The sequence below is a fragment of the Mus pahari genome, chromosome 6, assembly GCF_900095145.1.
Source record: "Mus pahari chromosome 6, PAHARI_EIJ_v1.1, whole genome shotgun sequence".
NCBI classification, from domain to species: Eukaryota; Metazoa; Chordata; class Mammalia; order Rodentia; family Muridae; genus Mus; species Mus pahari.
Genome location: NC_034595.1, coordinates 92,898,229 through 92,911,294, shown reverse-complemented (window position 1 = coordinate 92,911,294; position 13,066 = coordinate 92,898,229). Strand labels below are relative to the sequence as shown.

The window sequence follows — 13,066 nt, the reverse complement described above, 5'->3', positions numbered from 1 at the left end:
GCCACAGCCACAGCCACAGCCACAGCTACAGCCCACCCATAGCCACAGCCTAGCCACAGCCACAGCCCAGCCACAGCCACAGCTATAGCCCAGCCTCAAGTGATCTATCCCCAAGCCACAGCCACAGCCACAGCCACAGCCACAGCCCAGCCACAGCCCAAGCACAAGCCCAGCCACAGCCACAGCCTAGCCACAGCCACAGCCACAGCCACAGCCACAGCCCAGCCACAGCCACAGCTACAGCCCAGCCACAGCCACAGCCTAGCCACAGCCACAGCCACGGCCCAGCCACAGCCACAGCCACTGCCACAGCCACAGCCACAGCCCAGCCACAGCCCAGCCACAGCCCAGCTTTATGTTCTTAAGTTTTTGAGACAAAGTCTCACTAAGTTATCTAGGCTGGCTTTGACCTTACTATGTAACCCATTAGGCTGATCTTGAACTTGTGATCTATCTCTCTGTCTCTGTCTCTGTCTCTCTCTCTCTGTCTCTCTCTGTCTCTGTCTCTGTCTCTGTCTCTGTCTCTCTCTCTCTCTCTCTCTCTCTCTCTGTGTGTGTGTGTGTGTGTGTGTATGTCTGTCTGTCTACCTCTCTGGTATTTTTTATTGAAAATAGATTTTTTTTCATACAGTATATTTGGATTATGATATCCCCTCCCCCAGTTTCTCCCTGATCCTTCCTTCTTTTTCACCCACCCAGATCCATACCTTTTCTTCCTCTTTCTCTCACCAGAATACAAACAGTCATCTAAAATGACAATAATAATTGATAAGACTAAGATGAAACAAAGGCAAGCAAACCAGAATAGGACAAAACAAACAAACAGTGGGATGTCAAGGACAATCACGAGAAACGCATGCAGAATGTGAGCTATACACACTCACACACAGAAAACCTAGGAAGACAAAAATAGAAACCAACTGTATAACCAAAAGATCTATAAGGTTAAAAAGAAAAAGGGAAAAAATGCTCAAAGCACTGTGAGACAAAACAAATCCTTCAAACCCACCATTGAGTTGATTGTGTGTTGGCCATCTACTTCTGGGCATGGGCCTGCCCTGAGGTGCAGTTTGTATACCCATTGAGACTCCACTGGAGAAAACTCATTTTTCCTTTGCCTGTCTCAGCCCTTGGGTATGTGTATTACAGGCCTCTGTCCTTGTGGAGCAAAAATCAGCGGCTGTAGAGGAACCTGAGTGAGTGATTGGGACCATGTTCCAGTAAAACGATATTTTTAACATGTGTTGGTTTGTTTGTTTTTGTGACAGAGTCTCAGTATGTAGCCCTGGCCATCCTGGGACTCACTCTGTAGACCAGGCTGGCTTCAGACTCGCAGAGATCTGCCTGTCTCTGCCTTCCTGTGCTGGGGTTAGAGGGGTCACCACTCTGCATGGCTCAAAGTTTTGTAAAGATTTGTTTATTTGGATCGATGTGCAAGGATGCCTTGCCTGTGTGTGTCCCTGTGCAGCACATGAGTGTTGTGACTACAGAACCGGAAGAAGCTAAGGCATCAGATCTCCTGGAACAGAACATGGAGATGGTTGTGAGCCACTATGCGGGTGCAGGGAATTGAACTCAGGTCCTAAAAAGAGTATCCAGTGCTCTTAACCACTGAGCCATCTCTCCAGCCCCAAAACTTTATTTATTTATTTTAAAATAAGGCAATAGGGAACTGAAGAGGCAGCTCCATAGATAAAAGTGCTGGATGCTCTCGCAAAGGACGGAAATTCAGTTCCCAGCACCCACATGGTGGCTCACAACCATCTGTAACTCCAGCTCCTGGGGACGCAATATCTCAGGCCTCCTCCTGCACCTGCACTTAAGTATACCCTCCCACACAGACACATGCCTATCAATAGTTAAAAATAATAAAACCACATCTTTTTCAAGCATTATATGAGCATAATGACTTGTGTCTATGATCCCAGCACTCAGGAGGCTGAGGCAGAAGGATTGCCATGTGTTCAGGACCAGCCTGGGCTACATGGTGTCTTTCAGAGCCAGCCTGGGCTACACGGTACATTTGAGAGCCAGCACAACTCTATATCTTATATATCTAATCTCGTAATAGCTCTGTGTGATAGAGACCGTTAGCGTCACTGAATTATTTATGTGGAAGCAAGGCAGAGAGAGCCTTAATGTTCCCCTCACAGTCACCAGATCTTGGTGCAGCAGAGAAAGGCACATCGGTGATTGGCAGGCCACTGGCAGGCCACGGAGCAATGGAGAAGCGAAGTGAGCTGGCCACTCTCCTGGCCAGGCCTTCCACAGTGATAACATTGTCTCTCAACAAACACACACACACACACACACACACACACACACACATGGCTCTGAACTGTCAGAGAAACATCTGGGAGCAGGACCTGGTGGATAAGGTGTCTGCTGCCAAAGCAGGAAGACCCCGAGTTCAGATCCCCAGAACCCATGAAAAGCAGGGTAGTGTGCATATGTAATCACAGCAATGGGGAGGCAGAGACAGGAGGATGACTGGAACTTGCCGGCAGCCTGTATAACCCAAAGAGAACTCTCTGTGTTCAGTGAGACCCTGACAAAAAATCAGATGGTCGGAGAGGGAGGCACACATGTGATGTCAGCCTCTGGCCTCAAAAGGCACCCGCACACGTGTTCACACATACCATCTCACCAGTATGCACACAGGAACGCACAGGCATACATACAAACACAAGTTTTAAAAGTATAATAAGGACTGGGCATGGTGCCACACACCCTTAATCCCAGCCTTTGGGAGGCAGAGACGGGTGGATCTCTGCAAGGGTGAGGCCAACCTGGTCTTGGAATTCCAAGCCAGCCACAGCTACATAGTGAGACTCGATGATGATGATGATGATGATGATGATGATGATGATGATGATGGTGATGGTGATGATGGTGATGATGATGATGGTGATGATGATGATGATGNTGATGGTGATGATGGTGATGATGATGATGATGATAATGATGATGATGATGATGATACCACCAGTGAAAATATAGAACACAGAGCGAGGTGTAGTGGCTTATGTGTGTAACCCCAGCACTCAGAAGGCTGAGGCAGGAAGACCACAGAGAATTTGAAGCTACCCTGTGCTACATGGTGAGTTTGGGGCAGCTCAGGCTATATAACAAGGCCCCCTCTTAAAAGCAACATATGGTATGACCTTCGAAGAAAAACCATAAGTAGCTCAGGGTGTGGGGCCCATCCAATCTGGGGAGCCCTCAGCACCCTGTTCTCTGTGGATGTCACTCAGTGTGGGCCAACGCTATGGACATGTCAGAGCAATGCATGATGGATGGACTCTCCGGGACGATACCTCCCACCGAGATCTTCATGGACCACAACCTAAGCCAGCAGGACAAGGTGAGGGGGCCTTGGGGACCCACAGGGCACTAGCAGTCAGAGGCCCCGGGGAACTTGTCACCTCTTCTCTGTGTCCTGTGTCCAAGGGACCACTTATTTAATAGACAGTTGTGTCCTAAATAATAGCAGTCTCAAAGGAGGTTTGTTGAGCACGCACTGTGATCCAGGCTGAGCCCCTAACATCAGCTCATTTCATCTCTGAAGGCTTCGGAGCAGATTTTGTCACCTCCACTTTACTGATGAGGGAACTTCAGCTCAGAGAGGTTAGCTGGCATGTCCGATTTTGCATAGGGTAAAAAATAGAATGGAATCCGAACCCAGGTCTGGCACCTCTCTCACACACCTGGTCAGCCGCAAGTGATGGCACAGCAGTGGGGAAAATGCACACCAGCTGTGGGCAGAAGGTGGAGGTTGGGGGGAACTGAGGTAAGAGATCAGAGAGCCACGGCGACGCTGTTAGAGACGTGGAGCAGAGAAGTCGGAGGCTGAACCCTAACGGGTGTCCGCACAGGCCAGCTCAGGCACTGACCACTCCCCATCCAGCCACAGGTTGAAAACAGAAAGGAAACCCTGAGCAGGTAGGTGTGGCTCTACTGGTAGCATGCTCACCCCTCCACGCACAAGGTCCTGGCTCCGGTCCCCAACACTGCATAAACCAGGCAGGTAACACACCTGTGATCCCAGCACTCCGAGGTGGAGGCAGGGGGGTGAGAGGCTCAAGGTCATCCTGAGCTATATTATAAGCTCAAGGCTAGCCTGGGCTACATGAAACCTAAAATATAGCCCAGCACTGCCTCAATTTCCATACAGACAGAGATCTGAGCCCAAGAAGTTCTTGCAGAAACACTGGGTCCTTTGGCACTTGGGATCACGGTCTTAAGAGTGTTGTAATTAGGGCCAGGTGACAGTTCTGAGGTTGGTGTCCTGAGACCAGACTGTGAGATGCTGTGGTACCATGAGAAGCTACCTGTCTGTCATCCAGCAGCAAGCCACCCCAAACTCTAGTGTCTCCAGCATTCCCATGTCTTCCATGACTTGGCTTGCACGGCATTCCCCTGCGGGTGCCTCTCAGTTTATACACAGCTACAGTCAACTCAGTGTGCCGTGGGCTGATGCTCTCAGGTGGTAGCAGCCATAGGTCTGGGCCCTCAGCCTGATGGGGGAATGGCAAGCCCTGTGCGAGCAGTCTCTCCCCAGCAGAGCAGCCCCCAGGTCCCCAGGGCCGATACTAAGGCATCCTGACAGCTTGCTCAGAGCTCACTCTGTACTGTATCCTCTGGTAGCTTCCATCCATCCCCCGGAGCCACAGACTGGTTGAGACTGGGTGGACAGTAGACATTGATACCACTCAGTGACAAAAGCCACACAGTATTTGTCATATTTGATCCACCGCTGCCGTCATAACTCCCATTAAGGTGGGAATAAAGTGAAAACTGAATCATTTTTGCCATTTTGAGCCTTTTATGCCCTGATTTCCCAAGCACCTTCAAGGACAAGTGACAGTCAACAACAGGGGTGGAAAATTAGCTAATCTTATTGAAGGGCTGGCAAGCGGGGCTGAAGAGGTGGCTCAGTGGTTAAGGGCACTGACTGCTCTTCCAGCAACCACATGGTGGCTCCCAGCCATCTGTAATGGGATCTGATGCCCTCTTCCGTTGTTTCTGAAGATAGCTACAGTGTGCTTATAAACATAAAAATAAATAATTTTAAAAAAGAAATAAAAGAAAGGCTGTCAAGTCTCAGGCATGGCTGCATCCAGGATCTTCAGGGGTGTCATTGGAATGTCCCCGTTGCCAGTTCTACTCTTTGTCTTTCCTGCAGTTTGACACTCCCCAGCAGGCTAGCTCCCTGTGCTGGACCGGACGACTATGGTCAAGCTCTATACTTAAAATCCATGATCCAAAGAGAAGTGGGACCCCTGCCCCCACCCAAAATCCATACCAAAAACAAAAACAAAAACAAAAAAACTTGGTTGACCAGCCTGGGTCACAGGGACAGGAACAGGAAGGACAGGAAGTGAGCTACTTGATTGACATCCACTCCTACCAAAGCCACACGGAAGGAGCAGATGACATTCCCTTAAGGAGGGTATAGAGACCAGGGACAGCACCAGAGGGAACGGAAGCCACTGCACGACACCGTACCTGAAGGTTTGTTTACATCCAGTGCAGAGCCCAGCACACAGTAGGTGCCCAGTAGATCTCTGTGGCACAGAAGATAACCAGTTCTGTGCTGCTGAGTGTGGAGGCCCAGGGTGGCTCACTGTGGAAGAGGCTGGGGGACATGCTGAAGATAGAGAACAGAGGAAACAGAATCTGCTGGAAGAGCTGTAACAGACATTCACAAGGTCCCAGAGGAAGACACTTGGCAGCGCCCGCGGGCTTCCGCGTGCCCGTGACACCATCCGTTCCCCCGGGCACACAGCTAGAATTCCGTTTTTCCGGTCTTTCCATCACTCTGAGAGGTTCCGGGCACCTATTCCGGCTTTGGAGAAGCAGAGATTACTGGGTCCCTGTGTTTTCCTAGTGAGGAGCTGCATTGGCTCCACCCACAGTTCCCCACTCCCCACCTACCCGAGTGTTCACAAGCATTCAGTGTTCTGTTTCCTGATTGAACTCTGTTCCCTCAATTCATTTTCATTGGGGTGGACAGAGGGAAACAGACTTCCAGAAGAAAAGAGAGGAATGACCCCTTCAGAATACATTAAAAACTATTAAACTAATAATGTCCTCGTGATAGAGTGCATTGGGATTGCATCCCAATCCATTGGGATTGTGCTGGGTCTCCAACACCCTGGACTCGGGCCTTGTAAGGGAATTCGCAGAATGTCCTCTGACCTTCCCAGGGGGCTGTGGTTTACCACGTGAAAGTATTGTTTTCTGGGTAAAGAAAGATTCTATACCTGGGGAGCTCCATTATAAGCATCTAGGTACAGATGTGTGGTTCTAGCCCAACTCTAGTCTCTCCAGGGCCTTCTGCCTGCCCTCTCTCCCTCACCTGCCTTTCTCCGAGTGACACCCCGTTCCCCCTAGATTGTAGAGACAGGCCCAGCTTGCCACCTACGCCCATATTAAGCCTCCCTCTTGTCCCCACACAGGACGAGATCATTCTGCTCTTGGGGAGAGAGGTTAATCGGCTCTCTGACTTTGAGATGGAGTCCAAATACAAAGACGCTCTGATCATGAACCTGCAGGCTGAAGTGGCCGACCTGAGCCAAAGGTTGTCAGAGTCGGCCACTGCCGCCGCCATGGCCGCCACAGCCAGGCAGAGCAACAAGTGTGACCCGAAGTTCCAGGGCGTGGATGAAGGCGACGATCTCAGGCAGAAGGAGATTGAGAGCATGAAAAGCCAGGTAGGACTCTGGGACAAGCCTGTCAAAGTGTAGGGACACCACAACCAGAGTGGAGCCCGAGCGAAGATGGGGGGAGCTGGAAGAGGGCATCTTGGACATCAGAGCATGGACAGAAGGCCATTAGGGGCCCTGCTTCCCAGTGCGGCATGCGTCAGGCCTCGGAGAATGTTCTTTAGATCTGTCACGGTCCTCTGACACACCCCAGAGAGACTGTGGTTGTCCCTGGCTTCACCATGGGCAGTGCCAGCAAATGTAAGCTCTGGTCTCCATTTACCAGGAAGCTTCTATTCTCTAGAAACTGGATCCAAATTCCTGTTTTATGAAGATAGCAATTGGGCCGAGGAGACGGCTCAGTTGCTAAAGTACTTGCTATGCAAGTGCAGGGACCTGGGTTCCATCCGTGCGGTTGGTCTGTAGGAGTCACAAGGCCCCACCCCTGGATGAAGAGCCACAGGCAATCAGTGGCTGCTGTGGGCCGGACAATCAGTCTTTTCCAGGGATGAACTCTGATAGGTTATCTAATCTCAAGTCAGCCCTAAACACACATGCCTGCCCTGCCGTGAGCAACTCCAAATAGAGTCAGCAGGGTGTGTGTGTGTGTTTGTATGTGTATGTATATGTGTATGCATATATTTTTGTATATGTGTATATGTGTATGTGTATGTTTGTGTGTGTATGTATGAGTGTATATGTATATGTGTGTGTTTGTATGTGTATATGTGTGTGTATGTTTGTATGTGTGTATGTATATGAGTGTGTGTATGTGTGTATATTTGTGTGTGTATGTATGTACGTGTATATGTGTGTATCTGTGTATGTGTATGTATGTTTGTATGTATGTGTATGAGTGTATGTGTGCATCTGTGTGTATATGTATATGTGTGTCTGTGTGTCTGTGTGTCTGTGTATCTGTGTATGTGTGTGTATGTGTGTGTATGTGTGTATTGTGTGTATGTTTGTGTGTATCTATGTGTGTGTGTGCAGGTGTGTATCTATATGACAATAATTCATAGTATATATAATACATATGTGTCTGTATGTGGCAATAATTAATCATATGTATAATATATGTGTGTATGTATGTAAAATAAAGAAGTAATAAATTTGAGAGGGATGGGACATAGGAAGAGTCAAAGGGGAAGGGGGAGGTAGGAATGATATGGATACAGTACTCATGTATGAAATATTCAAAAAAATTTTAATGAAAAATATTTAATATAGGCAAAGCATGGTGGTGCATTCTTATAATGTCAGCACTGGTCGGGTAAAGGCCATAGGCCGCCTCAGTCAGCCAGTCTGTCCTCTATACAAAGAGACAAGCCAGGTCCCAGGAAGAAACCCTGTCCCAAAACATATGGTTGATGCCTCCCTAAAAATAATGTGCAAGGATGACCTCTGAGCCCATTGCATGCATACCCACACACACGAACATGACACCTGTGCATGCATACCTGCATGCATACCTGCATACATATAATTTCAAAGTAATAATGAGTGGCCATGTTGGTCTTGTACATAAACTATTAATGGTTGATGTGAGAGGTCCCAGTTCACTGTGGTGGGGCCATTCCTGGGCTGGAGGCCCTGGGTTCTATAAGAAAGCAGGCCGAGCAAGCCGTGAAGAGCAAGCCAGTAAGCAGCACCCCTCCATGGCCTCTGCATCAGCTCCAGCCTCCAGGTTCCTGCCTGGAGTTCCAGCCCTAACTTCTTGATGGACTATAAGTTGTAAAATGAAATAAACCCTTTCCTCTCCTAGTTGCTTTAGGTCATGGTGTTCATAACATCAAAAGAAGTCAAACTAGATCTGGCTGGTGATGGCACATACCTTTAATCCTAGCACTCGGGAGGCAGAGGTGGGCAGATCTCTGAGTTCAAAGCCAGCCTGGTCTACAGAGTGAATTCCAGGACTACACAGAGAAACCCTGTCCCAGAGAGAGAGAGGAAGGGAAAAGGGGGATTGAGAGGAGGAGGAGGAGGAGGGAGGAGAGAGAGAGAGAGAGAAAGAGAGAGAGAGAGAGAGAGAGAGAGAGAGAGAGAGAGAGAGAGAGAGAGAGAGAGAGAGAGAGAGAGAGAGAGAGAGAGAGAGAGAGAGAGAGAGAGAGAAGAAACCAAATTAGGATAGATGTTCACCTGATTCCATGAAAACAGAAAGCAGGTCACAATTTGAGTATTTAGAAACTATCACACTTAATTATTATACATTCAGTTATAATTGAAAGGGGTATTTTGTTTTAGTTTTTATTTGTGTGTACATGTGACTGTGTACATGTGACTCTGTTTGTGTGTGTGTGTGTGTGTGTCTGTGTGTGTGTGTGTGTGTGTGTGTGTGTGCCTGTGCTACAGCACACAGGTGGAGGTCAAGGGACAACAGGCATGCCTGTGAGGTTCTATCTAGATAGGCAGATCTGCCCGCACTGTGGGCAGTACCATCCCCTATGCCAGCCTCCTGGACTGAATGAAAAGGGATGAGCGAGCCAAGCACCAGCCGGCCTGCATTCCTCACCCTCTGCTTCCTAATGGCAGATGTGATGTCATCATCTGCTCCTGCTTCCAGGATGCACTGTACCCTCAAAGTGTGAGCCAAAAAACAAACAAACAAACAAACAAAGCCAGAAAAACCAGCCCTCTCTTCCTGAAGCTATCATTGTCTGGGATTTTGTCAGAGCATGTCTGAACTCAAAGATGTGGCAGGTTTAAATCCAAGCAGCTCTTGTTTTAGTCTCTAAGCCATTTCATCGCCAGCAGAACCCTCAGGCAGAAGTATAATCTGTACGGCAGATTGATTAATGGCTCTGGTTACTTTATGTGTCGTCGAGGGTCCCCTGAAAGCAGGGACCTAATGATCTGCTCTCAAGGCTCTTCCATCTGCCACCATGCCACCAGAGCATGCTCACCTCCATGCCCGCGCTAATTAGTAGGGCGGCGATTACCCAGGCAACCCTTCCCAGCACTGCTGACTTCCTTATGATCCAATACCCGTTTTATTACACAGCCAAACCAGGCAATAAACATCCCCGGGGTTTGTGCCAACGACAGACAATCTGGATATTTATTTAGGTAATGAAGGCTGTGAAGAAGGCTGAAAACTGTTTGCAATTTGAGACCTTAGGGTGGGGTGCTTGATTGAAATATTTTCTGTCTGATGGCTCTGAACTCTTAGTGCCGTCCCTTCCCATGCCTGGTCCCCAAGCTCATCCTTAGAGAAAGCCTTTGGTGTTCCTGCGCCAGAAAGATTTAGGCTAGAAATTAGAAATGTTTATTTGTTTTTATGTTTTATTTTTGAATGTATGTAGTGCATGCCTGCACACATGAGGCATACATCTCTGTCTTGTTCCCGAGACAGGGTCTCTCACTGAGCCTGAAGCTAGGCTGGCAGCCGGCAAGCCACGGAGACCTCGCTGACTCTGACCCCCATGAGGCTGGGCTTACAGGCTTGTGTGCTGACACGTTTGTTTGTCATGTGGGTGCTGGGATCCGAACTCAGATCCTCATGCTTAAGCAGCAAGCACTCTGACCCACTGAGCCATCTCTGCAGCCCCTAGAAACATTTATTGTAGTTACAGTAAGCATGGAGAGAGGAGCTTTCTCCACCCACACATTCATGTGTGTGGCTCCAAGGAAGGTGAGGGGACACATCCGTGTACACATACATACACACACACACACACACACATACACACACATATATGTACACACATACACACATACACTCACACACACACGTACACCCACAGTCACACACACATATGTACACACATACACACACTCACACATAAGTACACACACACTCACACATATGTACACACTGACACACACATACACTCAAACACACATATGTACACACACATGTACACACATTCACACATATATGTATACACACACACACACAAACACACTCACAGACACGCACACACACAGAGAGACACAAACACCACAAACACACATACACACAGGCACACAGGCTTTTTTTTCATTATTTAAAAATTTTATTAGAAGATTTCAATTTACATAATAAAATCTGGCAAAAGATAAAGGGATTTAAATGTACATAATAAGGATTAACGGCAGGTGAAAGGCATCAAGACCCTAATAAAATCCGAACTCACTGGAAATCTTTAAAAGTATTAAAAACTGTGAAGAAACAATCCCAGATGCTGTCCATGCTTATTCCAGGGAAGTGAGTTTGAACAGCCTAATGGGGAGCACAGGGCTTCCACGATTGGTCTGATCTAACCAGTCATGACTTGGAGTTTAAATGAAGTGCAGTTAACATTCACTGAGCTCTAATTATATGGTCATTTCCCGCTGGAAGTAACCTTTCCTCTCTCGTGGCCCCTCCCTAGTTTCCTGGCATTTGCCCTCCCCCATCCTCACACAAATAGAGAGAGAGAGAGAGAGAGAGAGAGAGAGAGAGAGAGAGAGAGAGAGAGAGAGAGTTGGAATAAGGGTGGCTTCAAATAAAGATAAAATACAATTCATTTGGTTGCAGAAAATGTTATGATAAGTAAAATTTGGAGGCTAACTAATATAGAAATACAGAGTTTTGATATATAATTATTTTCCTTTATGTGATTTTGACTGGCTAATAATATTAGGAGTAAAAGTCAAGTTGTAAGAATGATTAGTGGGTGACTGGGCATTGGTGGCACACACCTTTAATCCCAGCACTTGGGAGGCAGAGACAGGCGGATTTCTGAGTTCGAGGCCAGCCTGGTCTACAGAGTGAGTTCCAGGACAGCCAGGGCTACACAGAGAAACCCTGTCTCGAAAAAACAAAAACCAAACAAACCAAAGAGAATGATTAGTGGGGTGGATAAAGGTTCTGAGGAGAATATAATTGAAAAGTTTAAGTTATGTTGATCTTTTTGTCATAATAATGTATGAGGTTATATTAGCTCATTTTAAAAATTTTTTGATAGCCAAGTTAGTGGAAGGAGTATTAGTGATGGAAAGATAATTTTTAGCATTGTAGGATATTAAGATTTTGTACACAGTCAGTCCCGTTAGAAAGTTTGACTAGTAGCTGCTTCCCGTGCTATAAACACTAAGATAGTAACAGGGATTGGTAGTGAAGTTATGGAGTTAGAGTTTAAAGTAGATATGGAGGTTATAATAAATAAGGAAAGTATTATACCTTCTAAACCAAGGAGGGAGAGAAATGAAAGTCCCCAGTAGGGATAAAATAAAAGCTAGTGAGGTTAAAGAAAGAAGGTGCCATTATTGGTAACTCTGAATAGAATATATTAGAAGCTACAATCCACACACGAGACATCACAGATGCCTTTTGTCTTTCTGGGATCAGGCTAGGCTCTCAGACTTAATATACAATTTTCCAGGCCCATCTATTTTCCCTGCAATTTCATTTTTCAGGGTCAGCAGGAAGCTTAACACAGGCCTGTGGGCTCCATCTAGTGGTGTGGTTGTGTGAACACACATGTGCCTGCAAGTGTATGTGCATGCGTGCAAGCATGTATGTGTGTCTGTGTCTCTGTATGCATGTGCACAAGCATGTGTGTGTGTCTGTGTGTGTGTGTTTGTGTCTCTCTGTATGCATGTGCACAAGCATATGTGTGTGTGTGTATGTGTGTGTGTGTGTGTGTGTGTGTGTCTGTGTGTCTGTGTGTCTGTGTCTAATTATCTGGGTGGGGCAGGGCCTACCCTTTGTCTTTTTAATGCCAGGCCTGAGACAGTGTGTGACAGCCAGCCATCACCCTGCAGCTAAGTCCAGACAAGATTCACAGGCACACACATAGTCTGTCTTCCTTCCCCCAAAGCAGCCAGAAGCTAAAGCAGGATAATCATATAATCGTAGCTAATATGTTTATGTGATGTGCCAGGCATTGTCTGAGCACTTTTAAATCTGTTAGCTTATATAATCTCTCTGCAACCCTGTAAAGTCAAGACTAGCATGACCACGCTCACAGAATTAAAAGCTGAGACAGGACCAGGCACGGCATGGTGGCACACTCCTTTACTCCCAGGACTTGGGAGAGGCAAAGGGGCAGAGGGGCAGAGGGGCAGAGGGGCAGAGGGGCAGAGGCAGACAGATCTCTGAGTTTGAGACCACCCAGGACTACCTAGTGAGTTCCAGGCCAGCCAGAGCTACATGGAGAATAAAGAAAGCCTGTCTTTAAAACAAAAACAAAAACAAAACACCTAAGGCAGGACCCAGGTGTTTCTTATGGCAGCATAGCCTGGACATGTTAGGGACCAGATGTGGCAGACATTCTCCCTCATGTACAGGCAATACAGTATAAATTCCAACTCTCTCTCTCTTAGTGTGTGTGTGTGTGTGTGTGTGTGTGTGTGTGTGTGTGTGTGTGTGTGTGTGTTTGTGTGTGTCTGTGTGT

At 47.4% G+C, this 13,066-nt stretch overlaps 1 protein-coding gene across 1 annotated transcript in view; it reads left to right on the top strand.

Moving 5' to 3' along the window:
* Positions 1-13,066, top strand: part of Fhad1 (forkhead associated phosphopeptide binding domain 1) — a 116,722-nt gene that overhangs the window by 23,542 nt on the left and 80,114 nt on the right. Inside the window, exons 4-5 of the mRNA XM_021200663.1 lie at positions 3,255-3,364; positions 6,462-6,716. Of these exons, the coding sequence (XP_021056322.1) occupies positions 3,255-3,364; positions 6,462-6,716 (365 nt within the window). The remainder of the gene's footprint in view (positions 1-3,254; positions 3,365-6,461; positions 6,717-13,066) is intronic.